Source organism: Octopus sinensis, linkage group LG12 (genome assembly GCF_006345805.1).
Source record: "Octopus sinensis linkage group LG12, ASM634580v1, whole genome shotgun sequence".
In the NCBI taxonomy this organism is placed as follows: domain Eukaryota; kingdom Metazoa; phylum Mollusca; class Cephalopoda; order Octopoda; family Octopodidae; genus Octopus; species Octopus sinensis.
Window position 1 is genome coordinate 75106624 of NC_043008.1, and position 23679 is coordinate 75130302.

The 23679-nt window shown below is 35.7% G+C and overlaps 1 protein-coding gene across 2 annotated transcripts in view; it reads right to left on the reverse strand.

Annotated features, from left to right (window-relative positions):
- Nucleotides 1-5307: 5307 nt before the first annotated feature.
- LOC115218084 (transmembrane protease serine 12) overlaps nt 5308-23679 on the reverse strand; it is a 29771-nt gene continuing 11399 nt past the window's right edge. Inside the window, exons 5-6 of one of the 2 annotated variants that reach the window (XM_029787860.2) lie at nt 8003-8145; nt 5308-5685 (exon numbers count right to left, since the gene is read on the reverse strand). In XM_029787860.2, the coding sequence (XP_029643720.1) occupies nt 5521-5685; nt 8003-8145 (308 nt within the window). In that variant the 3' untranslated portion in view covers nt 5308-5520. The remainder of the gene's footprint in view (nt 5686-8002; nt 8146-23679) is intronic. The other variant, XM_029787861.2, reaches the window with a different exon arrangement.

Below are 23679 nucleotides of genomic sequence, written 5' to 3' on the forward strand. Positions count from 1 at the left end.
GTTTTCTTAAAACAAATACAATTAATGACAGGACCAATGCTCATAGAACATCAAACTGCAAAAGAAAACTTACTAGGAACATTATCAGGTTAAAAAAAGGACCAAAGCGATAAAAATTCTTATGGTAGAAACGTCAAATTTCGATGTTAGTATCAGCATTAATCCCACAGACCCAACTTATTTTAAAGTAGGAGTAACACACGTCGGATTATTTTATCCGAAAGATGAGGTCCTGAAACTGGACAAAAATGATCTAGGACATGAAACTTTTACAGGTCTGAACAGACAGCAAGGAAGTCATAAAAGAACATGAAGAAAAATCGGATACGACGACGAGGGTTCCAGTTGATCCGAACAACAGAACAGTCTGCTCGGGAAATTAGCGTGCAAATGCCTGAGCACTCCACAAACAAGTGCGACCTTAACGTAGTTCTCAGGAAGACACAGAATGCAACAAGGCTGGCCCTTCGAAATACAGATACAGTTAATTTTGCCAGCTGAGTGGACTGAATCAATGTGAAATAAAGTGTCCTGCTCAAGGACACAACGCGTCGCCGGGAATCGAAATCACGATCTTACGATCGTGAACCGAATACCCTAACCATTGAGTCACGCACCTTACTACAAGACAGTCACCCACGAACAAATATACACACACACTCAAACAGTCCGGGACACACTTATTTGACGATCGCAACGCAAATATGGATAATTGAGGGAACAGACAGTTTTATTCATCAAGTTAACAAGTCCACGAAACCCTGTTTTTTTCATGGAAAGGTCAATGAATTTGATAAAGTCCACTGTATTCAGAGTAGTCTAGGGAGGTACAATCAATGATTTAGTCCATTCTTCTCTCAAGCAACACTAACAGAAGCTACCATGACAAAACTTTCAACAACTCTGTGTACATTTCTAGAATACTTATTTACTACTATGTGTGCTTGACTGTTGAAATATTTCTTAACTGTAGATATAGCAATTGGATATAGGCACATTTGCCTATAGACACAAAACTTAGCTATACACTCATCCCTCGTGTGTCTCATTGTATACATGTCATAACAAATTACCCGTTCCTATCAAATTGTCTGCAACGAAAATTACTTCTGTTAACATACACATCTGCAAATTACAAGACCAAACTCTCACTCTCTCACTCTCTTACTCTCTCTCGCTCTGTGTCTTTCTGTCTCTCTCTCTTACTTCCTCAGCACACATGATCATACAAACATAAGCACATGCGTCCAATCTCTCTTCCCGCTTCTTTTATAGTAACAAGCACACATTTACACACATTTATACGCTCTTCACAAAACCTGCACTGATGAGAAATTTCCACATTCAAATAAAACGACGAATCTTGCAGAGCTGATATGTCACAACATGATTTAACAGTTCTTCCTTGTTTCATAGTCATTATTTTTCCCTTTCATCAGGAATCTAATTCCCCCGAGACACGGAATGACACAGTTTACTCAAGCAAGTAATTCCAATTCAACCAAACTACCATACAACCTCACTTTCCAGACTACTTTCATGTTTCCAACGAATAAGTAACAGTTAAAAATGAAATTTCTTTCTGACGATTTCTTATGCTGTCACAAGTGAAGAATTCTTGGAAAGTTTTAATTAATACCGAGAGGTTTCTTTTCCTTAATATTGATGAACATTATTATTATTATTATTATTATTATTATTATTATTATTATTATTATCATTATCATAATTATCATTATTATCATTATCTCCACCATCCTCCTTAACATCACCGTCGTCATCGTCATCACAGCATCATCTTTATTATTGATGTTTACTATTGATTAGGAAGAGCTACAATTCACTTGAATTTTTAAAGCTGCTTAATTTAGTAGAACAAAACAATAAAATTGCCAAATAATGGTGGGAAATAATTTGAAAAGAAATTGCCGACACAAGTCTTCAGTTTTAAGTTGGTGAACATAATTATATTACACTCGCTGCGATTGACTGTTACTTGAATTCCACCGAAAGTGATGATACCGCCATTTATGTTCCTACTTATTGCTACGCCCTGCAATTTTGAATATAGATTTTTTTTACTAAATTTGCGTGGAGAGGAACCGGTGTACCGTGTCCTAAATGGCTTTCCTAACAATATCAAATAATGTTTGTGATGTAAAATTGTTACTACCATGTACCAGTGCTGGTTCTGTAATTTAGTTAACCGACATCTTCGCAATTTTCACCATGATAATTACCATTATAATTCGGACCAATTCTTTCATTATTCGAAATACTTGTTGATTTAGGAGACATTCAAAACCATAGACTTTGTTCTCCCGTGGTCATCCTTTTGCTCTATAATTATTGCCATCCCTCAATAAATTATCATCAGAAATATCCATTAGTAACAGATCAATTATAAAAGACATCCAGCTATTATCACACTCATTCCTCAATAAGCGACCAATCATCAAAGCCATTCTACAATACGAGTCCTATTATGTGTGACGTCCATCAATTATCAGAGTTATCCTTCAATAAGTTACCAATTAACGAAGATATCCATCAATAAATATCCTATTATCTGAGACATCTATTAATATGTGACACGGAGCCAGCCATCAATAAGTAACCTATTAGTCTTAAAAGCTTATAGAAATGACCACCCGAGCTCAACTCGGGGCTTGAATTCAATGTAACATTCATACTGTTTATAATGCTGCATCCACTTATTGTGAAATATACCAATCTATTTGTATCTTGCTACATATATTGGGGGTGGGTCACAGTGACCTAAATACTTTGGAAATAGAACGGACAGATGAGGTTAGCGATGAGAAACTAGCAGCTACCGATTTGCTAGTTGATAATCCAGTTTCTTCTAGGCAGAAGCATTTGTCTCTAGCAACATTTCAAATAAAAAAAAATGTGAATGAGGAAAAACAATTGTTTTAAGAGGCCTAAATCTGAGGAAAGAATGTAGGTGTGTCCTTTCCATAATCCCTGGAGGCTAGTTGCAAAATTTTGCCGGAAATATTTAAAGGTATTATTTAGAAAATATCTTTGGATGCATTCTATATTTAAAGAAAATATAGAAATTTTTCGGTAAAAAATAGAAATACAAAATATTGTAATGTTTGTTTTTCTCAATTCAATAAATACACTAACAATAATTTCGTGTTGTAAAACCAAGCATGTGCGCACACACACACACGTGCATACATATTCATGTATGCAGATACATGTGTTTTATATATATATATATATATATATATATATATATTATATATATATATATATATATATATATATATTATATATATATATACGTACATACATACATACACAAATACATAACTACAGCTAATAAATTGCAATTTGAAAACCTTATTTCTTTTTGTACATTTTTAGTGTATTCGAATCATTACTAAATTTCACCACACTGTCAGTTTGAAAATCCGAATGACTATATAAATGGCTGCCTACCTCTAATTTGTTTTCCCAGACTTACTTCGATCGATTCCTTATTTTATAGTTATTTTACTTACACCATTAATTTAGTCTTTCGGTAAAGTTTGTTTCTAGTCATCTATCATTATACAGTCTCATCTAAATGTTTTTGTAAATATATTTATACATTATTTAAGTAGATGTCAGGTAAGTAGTGGGGAAGGATGGTCAGAAGGAAGAAATGCAAGAAAGAAGGGGACAACTGAGTGATTGGTCAATTAGATACACTGAAGTGTTCGTGATGATATGGCTTCAGCACTTGGTTACGTACCACTTTCTTTTGAGTTCAAATGGTGACAGAGCTGTGTTTTGTATTCATCTGTCTGAAATTGTATTACTTCCCGACTATCATTTTCTGATCTCGAGCCAGTGTGAGAAAGAAATGGGACGAACAGTGAAGAGTTAAGCTTCCGGTAAGCCAAGAATACAACACGGTTTCAATATTCAGTTAAATGCACTTCACATCATTTATACAACTAATGGAAAGGCATACCTGCCACAGAATGTTATATTCCCTTCCATAATTGAACGTGGTTCTGCTCCTGGTCAAAGGACAACGATTTTGAAGTATTTTGAAGTATTGCTGAGGTGCTAAGAAAGAAATTATCTCCAGACAGGAGGCAGCATCACGATTTCAATTTCAGTTGAAGAAAAATTAATTTATTTGCATTTAATTCTGAAAGAAAGAATATTACAACTCCTGCTCCACTGTCTATCCACAGTAAGGTCTGTCTAAATAATAAGATAAAGGATAATATTTCTATAAAATTAGAAAGGGAACGGCCAGGGTGATACTTCTTTGTTGAGATCGGAATTCTAACATCAGTCATAACCATTTTATGTCACTTCTATCCACAATGTATGGAGAACATACATATCACAACTTCTCATCTTATCTTTAATCCATAATTCCTTGCTTGTTAAAGAAGCGATTGTTATAAGCTTTGGTTTATAGAACAGAGTGCTGTTGATATTTATATACTGTTATCTGTAAGCTCAGCAAGTTGAGTATGGTAGAACATCTGAATAGGAAACAGGAGGTTCGATTACTGCCAGTGGATTCACTATTAATATCGAAAACTTAGAATATCTGAAACAGATATATTGATAAAAATATTTTCATTTACGTTTATGTACTTGTTTTGAAAGATTCTTGATGCGAAATCGTGTGCTGAAACTTTTATTGTTATACTTGGAGATGATAATATTTTGCCACTATATATTATGTTTCACTTCAAAGCTGAAGTGAAGACTAAATACATAGAGTGTGTTTAATTAGCAAATTATGGCCATCCCCAAAGAAACAATGTCTTCATTTACTTTTCCTTTCGCTACATTTTCTGTTCAAATACTATCGGCGCTATCCACTTTGATTTTCATTCATCTCGAGTCATGAAAATAATTTATAAATGCTGTCCATTTTAATCGATTATACAACTACATATGTTTTGGCTAAAGTAATGTTCTGTACTGATTACAGATTTTAGAACATCACAACTCACCTCAAAATAATGATAGAATAGTTACAGTTTAAGTATTGATAGAACCATTCTTTGATTCCACTAACAGACTCTTTGATATGTGACAGAATGAGAGGTGGCCATATTCCAACAACATAAACTATATTGATCTCACTACGCAAGGAATGGCTTCATAGGTCACCACACTTGTATTAGCTCCTCCTCCTTCTCCTCTGATTCATTAATAAGTAAACATCATTATTAGCACAAGCATCAATAACAACTACTACCTAATGGGATATAAAATTGCCTGAAAATTAACAAAAGTAAAAATGAAAAGCAAAACAAGTAGTCAAAATGGAATTTGATATATTATTTTGTTTAGTTTTACACATCATAATTAACATCTAGTTAAGGACTAAGTTATATCCTTGATTGCTTATAGCTATTTATTGCTTTTAGATTTTATTATTGTCTCTCTTCAATACAGTGGTCTAAGTTTCAATCCCTACAGGTGCCATCCAGTCGCTGTTGACTAAACGCTAAATCTTGAAGGTATTTTCCCTTATTTGTCATAGTTTATGTTATCAATCCAATCTTCAAAATATGACACATTGCTGTAGACTGTGAAGCCTGTATTACATTTATAATTACCATATGATGTCACCCCGACCACCACCAACTTATTGTCCGACACGCGATGACACATCAAAGGTCCACCAGAGTCTCCCTAAAAAGAAACGTAGAAAATAACATATTGGTTAGGACGGTTGGCACCTCTCAATCGCCATGTCTTCCCCATTTCACTATAAGATTATTTAATTGCAATAAGGAATGTTCAAGATCGAATAAGTACCCTGTATTTGTTAGGAATGTCCTGGTGAAACCAGACTTTAGTGACGAAACAATATTACAAATAATGTTCCTAAAGCTAGAATTTCTGATGGGGAGCGGTTTATCGATTACAGCAACTTCCGTACTTGACTTATACAATAGAGCATCAAACTGGACACTTGTTTGTTTCAGCTCTTAGTGTTCTGAGTTCAAATCTTGAGTTGTAGAATTAATCTATTATCCAGTTTAATACCACTCTTTGGTTCTTGGATGTTTTAGTGGAATTCGCTCGATTGTAAGCATTCTAGCAAGGTCTCTGATTTGAGGATACTTCCTCCTTTTCAACCAGTTTGGGAAGCCGTGCAAAGAACCATAGACACAGCATTTTCTTCGGAGTAACAGATAAAAATAGACGATTAAATCAATCTACTTGAGATAGCTATATACTATTAAATCTACAAGAGAGGTATAAACGATTATATATATTCGAGAGAGTTGAGTATTACCACTAGAGCATGTAAAAGACAGATATACTTTTCTACTCTAGGCACAAAACCCGAACGTTTGGGGGAGGAGGCCTGTCAATTAGATCGACCCCAGTACGCGAATGGTACTTAATCTATCGACTTCGAAAGGATGAAAGGCAAAATCGACCACTGCAGATTTTGAACTCAGAACATAAAGACAGACGAAATACCTATTTCTTTACTACCCACAAGGGGCTAAATACAGAGGGGACAAACAAGGACAGAGAGACAGAGTAAGTCGATTATATCGACCCCAGTGCGTAACTGGTACTTAATTTATCGACCCCGAAAGGATGAAAGGCAAAGTCGACCTCGGTGGAATTTGAACTCACAACGTAACGGCAGACGAAATACCGATAAGCATTTCGCCCGGCGTGCTAACGATTTAACCAGCTCGCCGCCTTAGACGATTAAATATACTGGTAGCTAACTAATCGAACCTGGAAGAAATGAACGGCAAAGTGATTCTGGTGTGATTTGAACTCATAACATAAAAGGATGCATGTAGCAATGCAGTTATTCCGTTGCTCAACAGATTATACTGCTCTATTATTAGTAGATGGCATTAAGAGTAAGCAGACGGAATTCAAAGTTTAATTTAATAATTGACTCACTAATTGCTAATTAATTGGCTGACTAATTAGTTTCCGTATTAGTAATTTTGTTAACTTGGCAGAGAGGCTGAAGATTTTAGATTGGGGGGTGATGGGGTGTGCGGCTTTCAGGTCTCTACCAACAGCTTTATTAATGTAAATGAAGTGAAATGACTTCAAAGATATCAAACTCTATCGCAGAATAAACTTCATTTTCTTTCTGTACACTGTAATTGCTTTTAGCTTTCAAATAGATAAAGTGGATTAGTGGAAGCTTTGTTCTGGAGCTAGGATTTAGTTACATCGTTACATTGTGATGAGTTCAAATCTGGCTGGGATCGATTACCGGGAACGATAAAATACTAATTGTTGTTATGGCAAATTCTTTCCAACTAATGCATTCCGTCTTCATGTTTATTCACAATATACAATTAGAATACATTGGATAACACGTCCTTGATATTTTCAGTTAAAAGTGTGTGATTTGAGGAAGATTTTGGTCCTTTTCCTAATATAAGAATATTACAAGTCCTGCCCCGCTTTCTATCCACAGTAAGGCCTGTCTAAATAATAAGATAAAGGTTAATATTTCTATAAAAATAGAAAAGAAACGGCCAGGGTGATACTTCTTTGTTGAGATCGGAATTCTAACATCAGTCATAACCATTTCATATCACTTCTATCTATAATGTATGGGGAAAATACATGTCACAACTTCTCATCTCATCTTTATATCATACTCCATAATATTTGCTTGTTAAGCGATTGTTATAAGATTTGGTTCATTCTTTTCTTCGGAATTTAGCTCGATATTTGGCGCAGATTGACTTAATTGTTGTTTGTAATGTTATACAACTGTTAGAAATGATCACTAAGATCAGATTCTTACAAGTAATTGACTTAAAACCTGGCGTCAGTAGCACTTACGAAACCACGAACATCCATAACTGTTATGAATTTCATTGTCTTGTTACTCCACTCAGCTCACTATTAGTAAGAAGACAGATGCGACCAACGACGCTTAGGTCCCGTACAATAATTCGTTAATCACGTAATGGATGTATCTGATGAATGTGAGAGTATTCATACTTACCCGGCAAGATTCAGCTCCATTTCGAACCCCAGACCCAGCACACAACTGTTGCTTAGTGATACGCGAGAAGTGTTGTTTGCATTGTGATTGTGAGAATGCTTTTACTTTGGCAGTCTGCAGCTGATTTGTACCATAACTATTTTCTGAAAACATTAATTTGTATTGCAATATCAGCAATTTATTTAACAGAGTGCATACACACACACACACACACACACACACACATACATACAAACATATGAATGCTTAGAGTTTAACAGGAGAGATATATTTAAATATATGGATTATTTTTATTTTTTTATTAGCTGAAAATGTTACATACCAGTTAATCAGAGACCTAGGTACTCATAGTAAAACACTTTTAAAATATTATGGAAGAAGTATTTATAGCTTGATACAGAAGTCAATAGAATATTCTAAAATATAATCAAAAGGTTTCGTGATTGTACTACATAAATTTGAAAATTGATTGATATAACAGGCTGAGATAGAAAATGTAATAAGTGTACGTGTGTACACTTAGATGTTTACCTACATACATATACTCGAACACAACTGCTTGCTTAATGCAAAAGTTCACTTGAAATTGTTATGTACATATATATATCTTTCTCTCTTTCTCTTTTACTTGTTTCAGTCATTTGACTGTTGCCATGCTGGAGCACCGCCTTTATATATATATATATATATATATATATATATATATATATATATATATATATATATGTGTGTGTGTGTGTGTGTGTGTGTGTACACATATATAAGGTAAGTTATGAAAAACAACAAACATTTACTGGTGAAATGGCTTCATATAGAAGAGACAAATGTATTAGTATATGGAGGTTAAGTGTAAAATTAAGAATCGGATTTCATGGTTTATTTAAAAAGGATAGAAACTACATTCAGTGTTGATATTTATACAGTGTTGATATTGCAATATTTATACCTGAAACTTTCAATAACGTAAACACGTAATGGAGATTTACTTAAGTAATTGTCAGATATTGTCAGTAAATTAAGTGTTAATTTATAGACTTGAAAAGATTTACCAATGGCAAAGGAAAACACAATGTTCTATAAATAACATTTAATATGTTATAGGTAATACAGTATAGGTAAATTATGTTTCTAATAATTTGAAATGTTAAGGTAGTAAATAGAATTGAAAATTAGTGGTCATTGAAAGTATAAAATATGAATATACAACTATGATAGGAGTGCCATAGCAAAATAATGTATGGATGTGCTTTTCCGGTGTGTTAATTTACTGTTTTAAAGTGAATGTACTTGTGCAAAGGACCGGTGCCATAGATTTCTTCATACAATGAACTTATTATGTACTTACCCGTATTAGAAATTTTTAAAGTTTATAAATATTATTTATAAATAAATACCCTAAATAAATATTATTTATAAATAGATACCATAAATACATAAAGGAAAGAAAAAAAAAACAAGAAAATTAGAGCGGAAGTGAATAAATCGAAAGTTAACGTCTGGACACTAAAATTTCCAACTACGGCTTCTCAACATATATGGAGATAAATGTAACTAGAATAAAACAAAATACAAATTCAAAATACAAATCGATATTCTAAGCGCGCGCGCACACACACATGTACATATATGATGATGGAGTCTCTCGTCGTGAATGACAAAAGAGGGTTCATTAAAAAAAACCGGTAATCATGTTTTATTGCTGTATGGACACGCATATGTCTCTTGAGGCCTGTTGGTACTTTGCAAATATTTTGGCAAATAGAACAAGTCTAGGACTCAATTTGCTCGGGTGCTGGTTGATAATTTATTGTGCGTTTTCTAGAGTGGACGGCAAGTTCTGCTTTGCCCCGAGTTACACAATGACAAGTAAGGTTTTCATTAAGAGTAGCGGCGTTTTGCTAGCGTGCCTTCATGCTTGCACGAAGTTGGTCCCGATGTTGGAGTCGACTTCCTAAAATCTTTGAACTGCGGAGAAGTAGGAATGGCACTAGGTCCTGTGTTGTGCTGCTTCTTTTCTCACCAGAGCACAAAATAGCACTCACTGAAGGGAGGTACAAGTGGCTTGCAACATTCGCTCATGCTGTAACATTCGCTCTTGCAACATTCGCTCATGCCGTAAAACAAGAAACGCTCAAGAAACACCATTATTGGGGCAAACAACAGCAGTAATAAAGTTCGTGGAAGAAAGAGAAAAGCCAGGAACGACAGCAAGAAGGACAAATAGTCTACTACATGGATTCCAGTTTGGGGATATGAAAGTTGACCTGGGGGAAGACTTTAGTTTCACTAGGTCGTCCCTACAACTCTGAGGCCAGATGTAGTTCTGTGGTCTGAAAAAGCGAGGAAAATAATCTTGATCATGCTTGAGTATCATAGGAAAAAAGGGTACGATCAACCCTACGGATAGAAGCATACGTAGTACAAGAGCCTTCTGCAAGATCGTAGGGAGAGGGGCTGGCAATCCTGACTTTTCCCAGTCGAGGTTGGCTGTAAGGCATTCCATACCCAGTCGGTATGGAGGATGCTTACAGCTACTAGAATGTGACGTAGAGCGAAGGGTGGGAGAGGCAGCAGAACGAGCCTCTTGCATGTTATAGAGCAAGAAAGAAGAATTAAGCTGGAAGCAAGGAGAAGATGAGTAGCAATTTGGTTGCCTCTGATGACCCACCAAAAGGTGTGTGTTGTGGTTCAGTGTCAAAACACACGATGATCGTTGGATACCATCTGATGACATCAGTTTTCTCCTGGTCAAAGCTCCATTCACCTTGGTGAGTGGAATATATCAAAATATCATTTATGAATATTTATAAAATAGGTGTAACATATATATTCATATATACACATGTAGATTTCCATATGTAAGTATATATTGCATCATGAAACTAAGATATACTCCACGTTGAATGCAATATTCACAGCCGTGATAGCAGGTAATAAATAAATTTAGTTAATAGACTGTAGATTTAAAACTTACATATATTCCCTCAAAATCTCGATTTTTCTATTCATTATATTTGTATAATGTAATTCATAATTCAAGTGTATGCATGTGCATTTGCATGAATGCGTTAGTATGGGTGTTCATATATCCATAAAATACATGGCATTGAACAGTCTGACTTAACTTTCATATCATTAACTTATTTGAGAGCGTGATGGGGTCTCGAGTAACTCACTTCCTAGAAAGTAACAGCTTACTTATTCTCAACAATATGGTTTCTGCAATGCAATGACAGAGACTGCATAACACAGCTTCTGCTTCACTTTGATGGCATCCTAAAGGCCCTTAGAAAGGGCTCCAATGCAGATGTCATAGGCCTTCGACAAGGTTAGTTATATAGCATTCAAACTGTTCCGGGATAAATATTTTTAACAAATTCCAGATAACCCACCTACATCCGGATATATCTCTGCAAATAATAACTCTTTTTTCAAATGGGCTATGGTACCTAAAGAATGCTTGTAATATGAAACAACGTTAAATGTTTTTCCAGGTGGGTCTATTAATTTGTCATAACCTGGGCCAATTCTAGCCGAAACTTATCTAAGTATATGTTAGCTCTCTACTCGTTAGACAGCATGACCAGCAATGCCTGTGCATGGGTTTTAAGTCGAGTGCAGTTTTATATACGAGTTAGCTTTTTCCTACATACATACATACATACATACATACATACATACATACATACATACATACATACATAAGAAAGCCTTTGACTTTGTTCCCCACTCATGGATGTTAGAAGCCCTTCAACTTGCTAAATTTCCAATGAGAATAGTCAAAGCCATAGCTGACCTGACTTCATCGTGGGCCACCATCTTGAAATTAAACACACTGAATGACTATATTATCACCGACAGAATACACTATCGCAAAGGTATATTCCAAAGAGACAGCTGTTTATACTTTCTGTAAACTCATTTATCATTCATGTTAAGGAAGTCTGGAGGATATCTCACTGGTCCACAAGGAAACAGAAATGCAAAAATTACACACTGTTCCTTTGTGGATGACTGAAAACTTTTTTGCAAAGAATATGCATGAGATGAAAAAGAGCGCTGACCTAGTTACAACATTCTCAAAGGATGTAGGGTTGGAGTTTGGTCAGGATAAATGTTATTATATGGTTGTGAAAAAGGGGAAACCTATAAACCAGACTAGTCACATTTCCATCAATGATTTGACTGTATCTCCTTTATCTGACGAGGAATATTACAGGTATCTAGGGGGGTGGATGAAAATATCTTACAATGGCACCTGTAACAAAACAAGTGCCACTAAAGAATATCACAACCGAATAAGAAAATTTGAACCTCAGAACTCTCCGCATTCAATAAAACAGTGGCCCACAATGTGTTTGCAGTGCTAGTACTCATACCAACATTTGGGCTGCTTCATTCGACGCTTATGAAATCCGAACCATTGATGCGAAAACCCGAAAAATACTAACCAGCACACATGATTTCCAAAGAAACAGTGACGTAGACTGCCTCTACTTAAAACAAAAACAAGGTGGCAGAAGCTTAATATCGACCCTAAATGCCTTTTACTAACCACCAAGTATCGAAGTGCATCCCTTGACCAAGTTTGCATACATGAGGCTGATAATATCATAAGACTTGGAAGGCAGCTCCTTGAGCAACACTCTTTGCCTGATAACCTAGAATACATGTCAAAAGCGGTCGCACGACTCTACCGCAACGTTTCATCAGATGACAGGATGAGCCTATATGAGCAGAAGACTATGCATGGATATGTTAGTAGAAAGCTCCGTGATGATAGTAATATCGATCACGCAACACAATTTATCATTGACCAATAGCCGGATTGCTACCTCTCACTTTGAAGGGTACGCGTCTGCAATCCACGAACAGGAAATATCAACCAAATATCAGATGCACAAAAAGGATAGAGATGCAGGAAAATCCGTAAAATGTGACAACTGATGCAGACTTTGTGGAATTATCACTGTAAATATTATCCACATCATAAACAGTTGTCCGAAAATATCATCACGCTATTATCTACCGATGAGACATGAGGTTGTAGCTAGGACCCTCTATAATGAAATATGTCGGAAGGATAACCTCAAGGACAAAAAAATAAGAACCCACAGTGTGATAGAAGGTATAGGCATTCACAATAATAAAAAAAAGTACTAGTGGAATGTTCCAGTGAAAACCATAGTAAAATAAACAACAGACCTGGTATAATGATTTGGGATTGAGAAAAGAAACTGTCTACAATTGTGGAAATTAGCTGCCCAGCGGATGTTAACATAAAGTAGATCAGTGAAAATGAGAATACTTATGCTGAACTATTGAGAAATCTGCAGTTATACTATCGAGATTACAAGTTCAGGTTAAAGTCTAAAATTATTGGGACCCAGTCATTTTTAACACACTGCCTAAATACCAACCTTGGGATTTTAAGCTTCTCAAAGCCAGAAAGGAGAAAGCTAACTGGATGACTACAGATCCAATCCATCACTGGAACTGTAGAAGTCTGTAAAACTTTCCAGAAGTTTATCATTTAAATATATATGAGCATGTCCAGATATGGAACTATATGCATGAAAATACATACATAAAGCATACAAATCTGCACATACATACATGCATACATACATGCATGCATACATACATAATACATACATATATACATACGTACGTACATACAACGAAAAATACTTTGTTGTTGATGTTGAAATTCCAATGAAGGAGCTTTGGATCTAGATTTGAAACCGTTTCTTTCTCTATTGACAAGAAATCTTGAAATAAACTGAATAATGACATACACACATACATACATGCATACATACATACATAATACATACATACATACATACATACATACATACATACATACATACATACATACATACATACATAAATACATATACTACCCACATATGCATGTATTTATACAAGTTTCTGTGGTTCTATGTAAGGTAGAAAATATTTTTGTACATTATTAACTAAAGAAATCTACTTCTTAATGTTTAGGTGTAGATTTCTGAGTTTTCATTTAGAAATTCATTATTTGAGGATAATCTTAAAATACTTAAGTATATATTTTAAAGTTGTTAATAATGTTTTCCAAGTAAGTTCCTGTTGTCAAATTTTTTCAGATACCTCTTCGAATGCAGGTCTTTTTAATACCTTTTTTTTTCTTATACTAATAACGTTCCTTTAGATGTTGACTGAGAATAGTTGGCAATTGAGGGCCGCTTTATTGGTCGTATCACCATATCACTTACTGATCGTGACCAATCCTGAACTTGTCCCAAAATGCAGATTGACGAGTTTGTGGGTATCGTTAAAAAAATTGTGTGACATTTCCTATTATTAAAATTTCACCTTAGTTACTCGGGCTACTCGAGGTGGCAGATATATTTCCTCTGCACCCGTGATAGCTGGTGGTGAGTACTGGCAGTACTGGTTCACCTTTCATGGTAATGTGAAACGTCATAGTGGCAGCCGTGAACCATATCTTCCTTCGAAACCAAACCCCACTGGACAAATGCTTTTTCTGATAACATAGTTTCCTTGAAAATGATTTCAATGAATTGGAACAAATGCGAAATGAAACGAACATTGACATCAGAAGACTAAATATAAATATGAAGAAAACATAAATCATTTTCAACAATCATGCTACAATGAATTCGTCATAGTCAACCATCTTACTATATTAATAACTTAGGGTGTGTGATCAAAACACTATATCAGCAATAAGATTTGAAACAAACAGAAGAGATGACAAAAGCAAAAGAACAAACAAACATATGTTTGTGAAGATAGATGCGAAAAATCAATAAAAAGGATAGAAAAACCTTACATTGGAAAAGAGAATAAACAAAATTAAGAGATATTAGGAGAAAAATGTCTGTAAACTCTTATGTTAAACTTCAGGTTATACTTAGAGTTTCGGAGGAGTTTATATTTTACCAGTCATTGTTTATTTGTATTTATATGGTTGCTTTTAAGTCTATATACTTTCAAATGTACTATTATGACCCTGTATAATACACACTCGCACACATACATATATACATACACGCGCACACATACACATAGATATGTATATATCTGTTTGATAAAGAGATTTTTAAATCGAAGCATCATTTTATGTGAGTGATGATTTGAAAATCAGAAATGACAAAAACGAAAAAAAAAGACCCCAAAAAACCCAGCAGCAACAACAAAAACAACAATAATAATGATAATGATTTCAGATTTTGGCACAACGCGAGTTATTTTGAGGAAGGGGATAAGTCGATTACATCGACCCCCAGTGTTCAAATGATTCTTATTCTATCAAACCCGAAAGATGAAAGGCAAAGTCGACCTCGGCGGCTTATGAACTCAGAACATAACGACGGGCGAAATGACGCAAAGCATTTTGCTCCATGTGCTAATGATTTTGCCTAACATGCTACTACTACTACTACTACTACTACTACTACTACTACTACTACTACTACTGCTGCTGCTACAGCTGCTGCTGCTACTGCTGCTGCTGCTGCTACTACTACTACTACTACTGCTGCTGCTGCTACTACTACTACTACTACTACTACTACTGCTGCTGCTGCTGCTGCTGCTGCTACTACTACTACTACTACTACTACTACTACTACTACTACACTACTACTACTACTACTACTACTACTACTACTACTGCTGCTGCTACAGCTGCTGCTGCTACTGCTGCTGCTGCTGCTACTACTACTACTACTACTGCTGCTGCTGCTGCTACTACTACTACTACTACTACTACTACTGCTGCTGCTGCTGCTGCTGCTGCTACTACTACTACTACTACTACTACTACTACTACTACTACTACTACTACTACTAATAATAATAATATACTTGTAAAGGAATTTGAGAAATTAAATAAATATAAGGACTTGGAAATTGAAATACAGATGTTGCATTTTAAAGCAAGAACTGTTCTTGTTAGAGTAAGTACCTCAGGTATGATAGAAACGGTATGTCATAAACATCTAGACAACATACCATGAGAACCATGTCTCAGAGATATCCAAATGATTGTGCTGACAAATACTGTCCACGTCCTTCGAAAATCCCTATCAACTTAAATGTCTGTGTTGTATTACATGGAGATATTTGGCTACTGTCCTTGCCACCTCGTCTCACCAAGCTTTCAGTCATACTCTTATCCTGATTACTCTCATCCTTCACTCCCCCTAGGACGCTGGGTGTGCCTCGGCGAGTGATTGTGACAAACATGCAAATTAAAAGTAAATAATGATAATGATAATAATAATAATAATAATAATAATAATAATAATAATATAATAATAATAATAATAATAATATAATAATAATAAGCACAGAAATAATAACAAGCACAGAAAAAGCTAGGCGCATGAAAACCCGTGCCAAAACTGCGGCCTTAGATATTCTGAATAATAAATGGCAAGAAAAACCTCTCTATGGCAAATACCCAAAGAGAGCGAATAATGCAGATATCGACAAAGCCCTGACCCATCAATGGCTAATGGCCTCTGGCTTAAAATCTGAAACAGAGGGGTTTATCATAGCAGCTCAAGATCAATGCCTACCAACAAGAAACTACCAGGCCAACATATTAAAGATCAGAAGCAGTCCAACGTGTCGTGTATGCAAGCAACAAAATGAAACCATTGACCATGTGGTCTCCAAGTGCAGTCTTCTAGCGCCTACAGAGTATCTCAACAGGCACGATAGAGCTGCACAATATATTCACTGGTAATCTGTAAAACCTGGATTTGCCCCATGAAAAAAACTGGTGGGAACACAAACCACCCCCAGTGCTTGAAAATGACCACATCTCACTCCTCTGGAACTTCACCATTCAAACTGACAGGAAGATAGATGCAAATAGGCCAGACATCATATTGAAAGACTTCAAACAAAGAACATGCCTCCTCATTGATATGACTGTCCCAATCGATATAAACGTATCTGTCAGGACCTACCAAAAACTGAGCAAATATAAAGATCTTGAAATAGAAATCAGCAAAATGTGGAAGCTGAAGACTAAAACAATACCTGTTGTCATAGGTGCCCTGGGAATGATAGCAAAAGGGGCTGATAGCTACCTAACTCAGATACCAGGAAACCCAAAAATGGCAGAAGTTCAAAAGATAGTGCTCATGGGAACTGCTCATATCCTACGCAAAATACTCTCTATGTAACCTCAAGGTTTAAAACAACCATAATTTTCGGTTTAAAAAAAAAAAAAAAAAAACTTTTTTTTTTTAGACATTCATTAGTACAACATCCCCACCCCCCAAATATATGGCACACTAGGCATAACAACAACATGAACTTCCAACCCTGTTGTCTCTTGAGGTCTCTGGGTGAGACTTGGAGCCAACTTGTACAAATATAAAGCAAAAGTCAAACATAGAATAATAATAATAATAGTAAGTTTGACACGACTATCAAACCAACAAAAACCGAAAATCAAAGAAAAAGTATATGAAAATCATATTTGACATCGATACCACCATAGAAACTATCAAGCAAAAAGTATGTGCAAAAGCTAGCCGTATAGCAAGGTATGAATAAGCACGTTAGATTCTTTAAGGACGACAACATATTCAAAAATAAGCCCAACATTTTTTACAGGAAGATAGGGATAATACCAGTTACAGTAAAGTTTGTCCCACCAAAAGAAGTGCAGGAATTTTGGAATAAAATTTGAGCAAAAGAGAAAACACACAATGAAAAGGCCCCTTGGATTAATAGAGTATCTGCAGACTTAAACTCTTCAGAGTAGCAAAAGTAGGAGGGTATCAAGGTAGAGGATGTAAGATCTACTCTCAGGAGGTCAAGCAAATGGGAGTCTCTTGGAAATAAAATTCCTAATTTCTGGTTGAATCCCTTCCCAGAGAGACATGAACTGCTAACAAAACTTTACTACGATGTTTTGCAACAACCTAGTATGATTCCCTCTTGGATTGTTAATGGTGTAACATTCTTATTTTGAAAAAGTGAAGAAACAAATGAAACAAAATAATTTAGACCCGTAACTTGCTTAACAACAATGTATAAAGTACTAACAGCTGCTTTGACTGAATATACCTTTTTTTTTTTATAGAAAGTGGCATATTCCCTAATGGGCAAAAAGGATGTAAATTTCATGTGGCATTTTCCAGGGTGACACTCTATCAACACTCCTCTTTTGTCTAGCCTTAATACCTCTCTCGAAAAAGCTCGATGATACGGTTATAAAATGTTTGATAAAAATATAAATCATCTCATTTACATCGATGATTTAAAGCTCTTTGCAAAAAATGACCAACAACTACAGGGTTTACTAGCGATTGTTAAACAATTCTGTTATGACATCAGGATGCAATTTGGCCTCAATAAATGTGCAAAAGCTACCTTTATGCAAGGGGAAATGAGAGAAACATCCGACGTTAATCTTGACCAGCAGAATGTCATTAAGGAGTTAGCACCAGAGAAGATGTACAAATACCTAGGTGTATTTGAAGGTGATGGAATCAAATATTCAGTGATGAGGGAAAGGATCAAAAGAGAACGTTATCGCAGGGCAAGGGCGATACTCAAGACAGAGATGAATGCAACAAACTGCATCGAAGCGATTAATACTTTAACCATACAAGTCGTAACTTACAGTTTCAATATAATTAACTGATCAATTACTGAAAAATGTAATCTTGGCAGATAAATACGAAAATTGTTGACAATGCATAGAATGCACCACCCTAGGGCAGAGCAGATACAGAACGACTTTACCTACGAAGAAAAGAGGGTGGCAGTGGACTTTTGCATCTGGAATTAACAATGAAAATTGCTACAATTGGCCTAGACACCTACTTGGAAAACTCTGATGACTGGATGTTAAAACTTGTCTTACGGCATGAAAACACGAAAGCACCATACTCAGTAACGAAACAGGCAAAGGAATATCTAAGTGAATTCCAAATACAACAAATTCCTGAATTAGACGTACTCGAAACAAGCACAGAAAAAGTTATGTGTATGAAAACCCGTGCTAAAACTGCTGCCTTAGATATTCTTACTGATAAATGGCAAGAAAAACCTCTCATGTCATGAAGCTTAGTAAGAAATTTAAAAAGTCTCTTGCCCTACAAGTTAACAATAAGAATGACCAGAGTCAACCAAATACTGACAGATCTACCATTCCTTCTCCTGATTTAGAAATTAACAATCAGAAAGACCAACGAGATATTGATCAAAAGCTAACATACCAATGGCTACAGGGGACAGGTTTGAAAGGGGAAACAGAAGGTTCTGCTATTGCAGCGCAAAATCAGAGCTTACCTACCAGAAACTGTTATGGAAATGTCCTTAACGATGGATCTGACCTCTCGTGCAGAATTTGCAAAAATTTCAGAGACAATTGATCATGTTGTTTCTGGCTGCCCAGTCCTCACTGAAAAGGAGTACCTCATTAGACATGACAGACTATGGCAGAACATCCACTGGAATGCAGGTAAATACTACAAAATTAAATCCCATGATTACTTGTAAGGCCCCATCCAGAAGATGTAGTAAAAGGTGAGGGCGTCACCATCCTTTGGAACTTCTCAATACAAACAGACAGAAAAATTGACTCCAATCGACCAGACATTGTGATCAAGGGCGGGAACAGTCCCAAAAGTTTAAAATGCCCCCAAAAAAGAATACGAAAAGCTTTCTCACTATAAAGACCTGCAAATTGAAATCACAAAAACGTGGAAGCTTAGTACTACGATAACACCAGTAGTAATAGGTGCGTTGGGAATGATAAAGAAGGGAGCTGAGATGCATATTATGCAACAGCCTGGTAACTCCAATCTCCGTGAATTACAAAAGATAACCTTGATAGGTACAACCCTTATCCTAAGGAAAGCACTCTCCATGGAATAAATGCGGTGATAATTTTTGTATGCATAATCAAAAAAAGTGCCCTTGCTACTCTTGGCCTCCGGAGGATGCCCGGTACTATGACAGCTGAAATAAAGTTATAATGAAAAGAAACCATAAATAATAATAATAATAATAATAATAATAATAATAATAATAATAATAATAATAATAATAATAATAATTATCATTATCATTATTATTATTATTATTATTATTATTGGTAGTAGTAGTAGTACCAATAATTATCGGATCCCTGGGAAAAGTGAGCAAAAATCTCGAGAAGTACGTGGAACAAATAGGAGCTGCAATAAGGATGGAGCACTTGCAGAAAATAGCACTGCTTGGAAGTGCTCGAATATTCCGGAAGGTGCTCGAAAAATAAGAGGTGCTACCTTAGATCACTGGTAGTGAACAGCTGACACTGTAGTACACCTCCAGTGTTAGAAGCTGTGCAAAGGCAACAACAACAACAACAAAAACAACAACAACAACAACAACAATAATAATAATAATAATAATAATAAGGGTGTCGATAATTCACCCTCCTCAACAAGAAAGGTAATGTGGAAACTAATGTCAGGGGCTTTGGCAGGTGAACTGTATAGATATTTAGAAAAAAGTGGGCGGATACCTACTGAACAGAAAGGGTGCCGATAGAGGAGCAGCGGAAAGAAGAATCAGCTCTTAATCCATAATCTAATGATCAGAAACTGTAAGAGAAGATACACAAACCTGAGGATGGCGTGGGTTGACTATCGAAAAGCATACGATATGATACCACGCTCCCGAATAAGAACAATGGAAATGTATGGAGTAGCAGAAACTGTGAGAAGTCTTATATGGAACAGTATGAAATGGTGGAGAACGGATTGGCAGCAGGGAATCAAGTATTAGGAGAGGTGAAAATCAAGAGAGGAATCTTACGGATGAGGGAGGTTAGTGACCCCCTCCACAGATCTTTGTGTAGGGAATGATACCCTTGAGTGAAATACTGTAGAAAACAAAGTTGGGTATGATCTGCGAAAAGGTAAGGGAAAACTGAACCCCTGCAATTCATGGATGACATGAAGCTATTCACAAAATCTGAGGCAGACCTCGACAACCTTTTCCAGTCTGTGCGGATTTTCTCCACTGATGTTAAGATGGAGATTGGGCTCTCAAAAGGTGCTACGGTGGTGATAAGACGAGGAAAGCTTGTCAGGACAGAAGGCATAGGTTTGCCAAGAGGTGAAATGATGGCAATTCAACCTCAGTCAAGCTATAAATATCTGGGAATACTTGAGGCAGATGGAATTAAACACCACGTCATGAGGGAAAAGACAAAAAGAGAGTACCTACAGCGACTGAAAAAAATATTAGCTTCAAAGCTGAATGTCAGAAACATAGTTTCAGCAATAAACTCGCGCGCAGTCGCAGTAGATCGGTATGGCAACAAGGCACTACACAATTATTTCGATGTAGCCACAACAGACGTTGCTGGGAAAAATAGGTGCGATTCGTTGTAGAAAGGAACACTAAAAAAGGAAACTGAAAGCACTATACTGGCCATGAACTTGAGGGTCAACCTTAGAAATGAGCAAGTGCCTCCGCTGTGCCGCATCTGTAATAGAGTGGATGAAACCATTGCCCATATCACAAACTAATGCCCTAGACTTGCTCAAAACCACTATAAGTTGTGGCAACATGATCAGGTGGTGAAAATGCTACACTGGAAACTATGTGAAAAGTGAGGGCTAGAGGGAAGAAAGACGTGGTATTAAAACAAACAGCAGAGAATGGCGGAGTCGGAGACAGATAAAACCCTCAGGGATTTCCCAATCCAAACAGACCAAGTGCTAGAGCATAACAGACCGGACCTAGTGGTAGTCAACAGATGCATCATATGCGCTATATAGTTGATGTTGCATCCCCCTTTGACCCACGAATATTCAAGAAAGAAGACGAAAAAATAGATGAATGCAACCCTCTTACGTACGAAATAGCCCGGCTATGGAAAATTAAGGTGAAGCTAGTACCAATTATTGGTGGTTCCTTAGGGACAGTATCAGAAAGCGTCAAGAGGAATATAAAGGAAATTGGAATACAGTGCATAGCAGAACTGTTACAAAAGGTTTGCCTCCTTGGCACGGCCAGAAAAATTAGGAAAGTTTTAGATAGTTGAAAAGAACGGATAGTATGGTACCGTGGGCTGCAGGTAGCAAGCCCGCTACGCATGCAAAACTCCATGAGTTCTAACAAAACCTGTGATAAAATGAAAAATAAAAAATTTAATAATAATAATAATAATAATAATAATAATAATAATAAAATATGAACAAATCGTAGAAGTTATACCTGGATCCTCAACACACACTACCAAAAAAATACCCCTGTTAGGAACAACCTACATCCTATGAAAGACTATCAATTCAATAATACAGCCTAAACATAATTATCCATAAACACAAGACACACTATACGGCAATTACCCACATCTTTCAAACCACCTATCTTTATATATATATATAATAATAAATATTAGGGAATGAATCCAAAATTACAGGGAAAAATCAGATTTAGGGTTAAATCCAATTTTATAGTAAAATATTATATAATATAATTCGAGACAAAACCACTATTTTAAAACCAAACAAGGAAAGACTTAATCAATACATAAAATTTTAATATTTAGTTTATTTAATTTATATTAAAATTTTATGTATTGATTAAGTCTTTCCTTGTTTGGTTTTAAAATAGTGGTTTTGTCTCGAATTATATTATATATATATATATATATATATATATATATATATATATATATATATATATATATATATATACATATAATAACAATTTAATAAATAAAACATATGCATACATACATACATATATGTACAAACCTACATCTATATGTATATATACATGCATATATGAGTACAGGGTACCACAAATAAACATAGAACACAGCGAGAAACGAAAACATAGAAACAAAACAAGGAAACGGACTTTTTTTAACAACGAAAAAAAAAACAGACAAACAACAGAGGGAACATTCCCCTTCTTCAGCTGCCCCTATTTTGACTCATTGCGTGTTTCGAATGTGGTTTGCAAGATGTGCTGGGAAGTGAAATTAGGTGGCCTCTTGTATTCGCCCTCATATAACCCTATGGAATGTTTTTCAACTTTTTACATGAATATATTGGGATTGCAAATATATTCGCATGAGTTCATTGGTATCGTCTTGAGTGCATTCTACTATTAAAAGAAATTATCCAATCATTAATGTATTGTTGATAACTCATTCTTATTTCATTACTTACACACAAACACATACGAGGACGGGTACGTACACAATGACGAATTGACTTGCAAAAGGTTATCTTACTTTTGTTGATATCAATGGTTTTGGAAGTCTTTGACAATGTGCACCTTCGTGCAGATAAACTCGGTTATATATATATAAACACACACACATATACATGTATAAATTGTATAAATATGTATACATACATACATACATACATACATACACACACACACACACACACACACACACACATATATATATATATAGAGAGAGAGAGAGAAAGAGAGAGAATATCGGATGTTGCATGCCTATGTCTTTACAACCCACAAGGGGCTAAATACAGAGGAGACAAACAAGGTCAGACAAACAGAGTAAGTCGATTATATCGACCCCAGTGCGTAACTGGTACTTAATTTATTGACCCCGAAAGGATGAAAGGCAAAGTTGACCTCGGCGGAATTTGAACTCACAA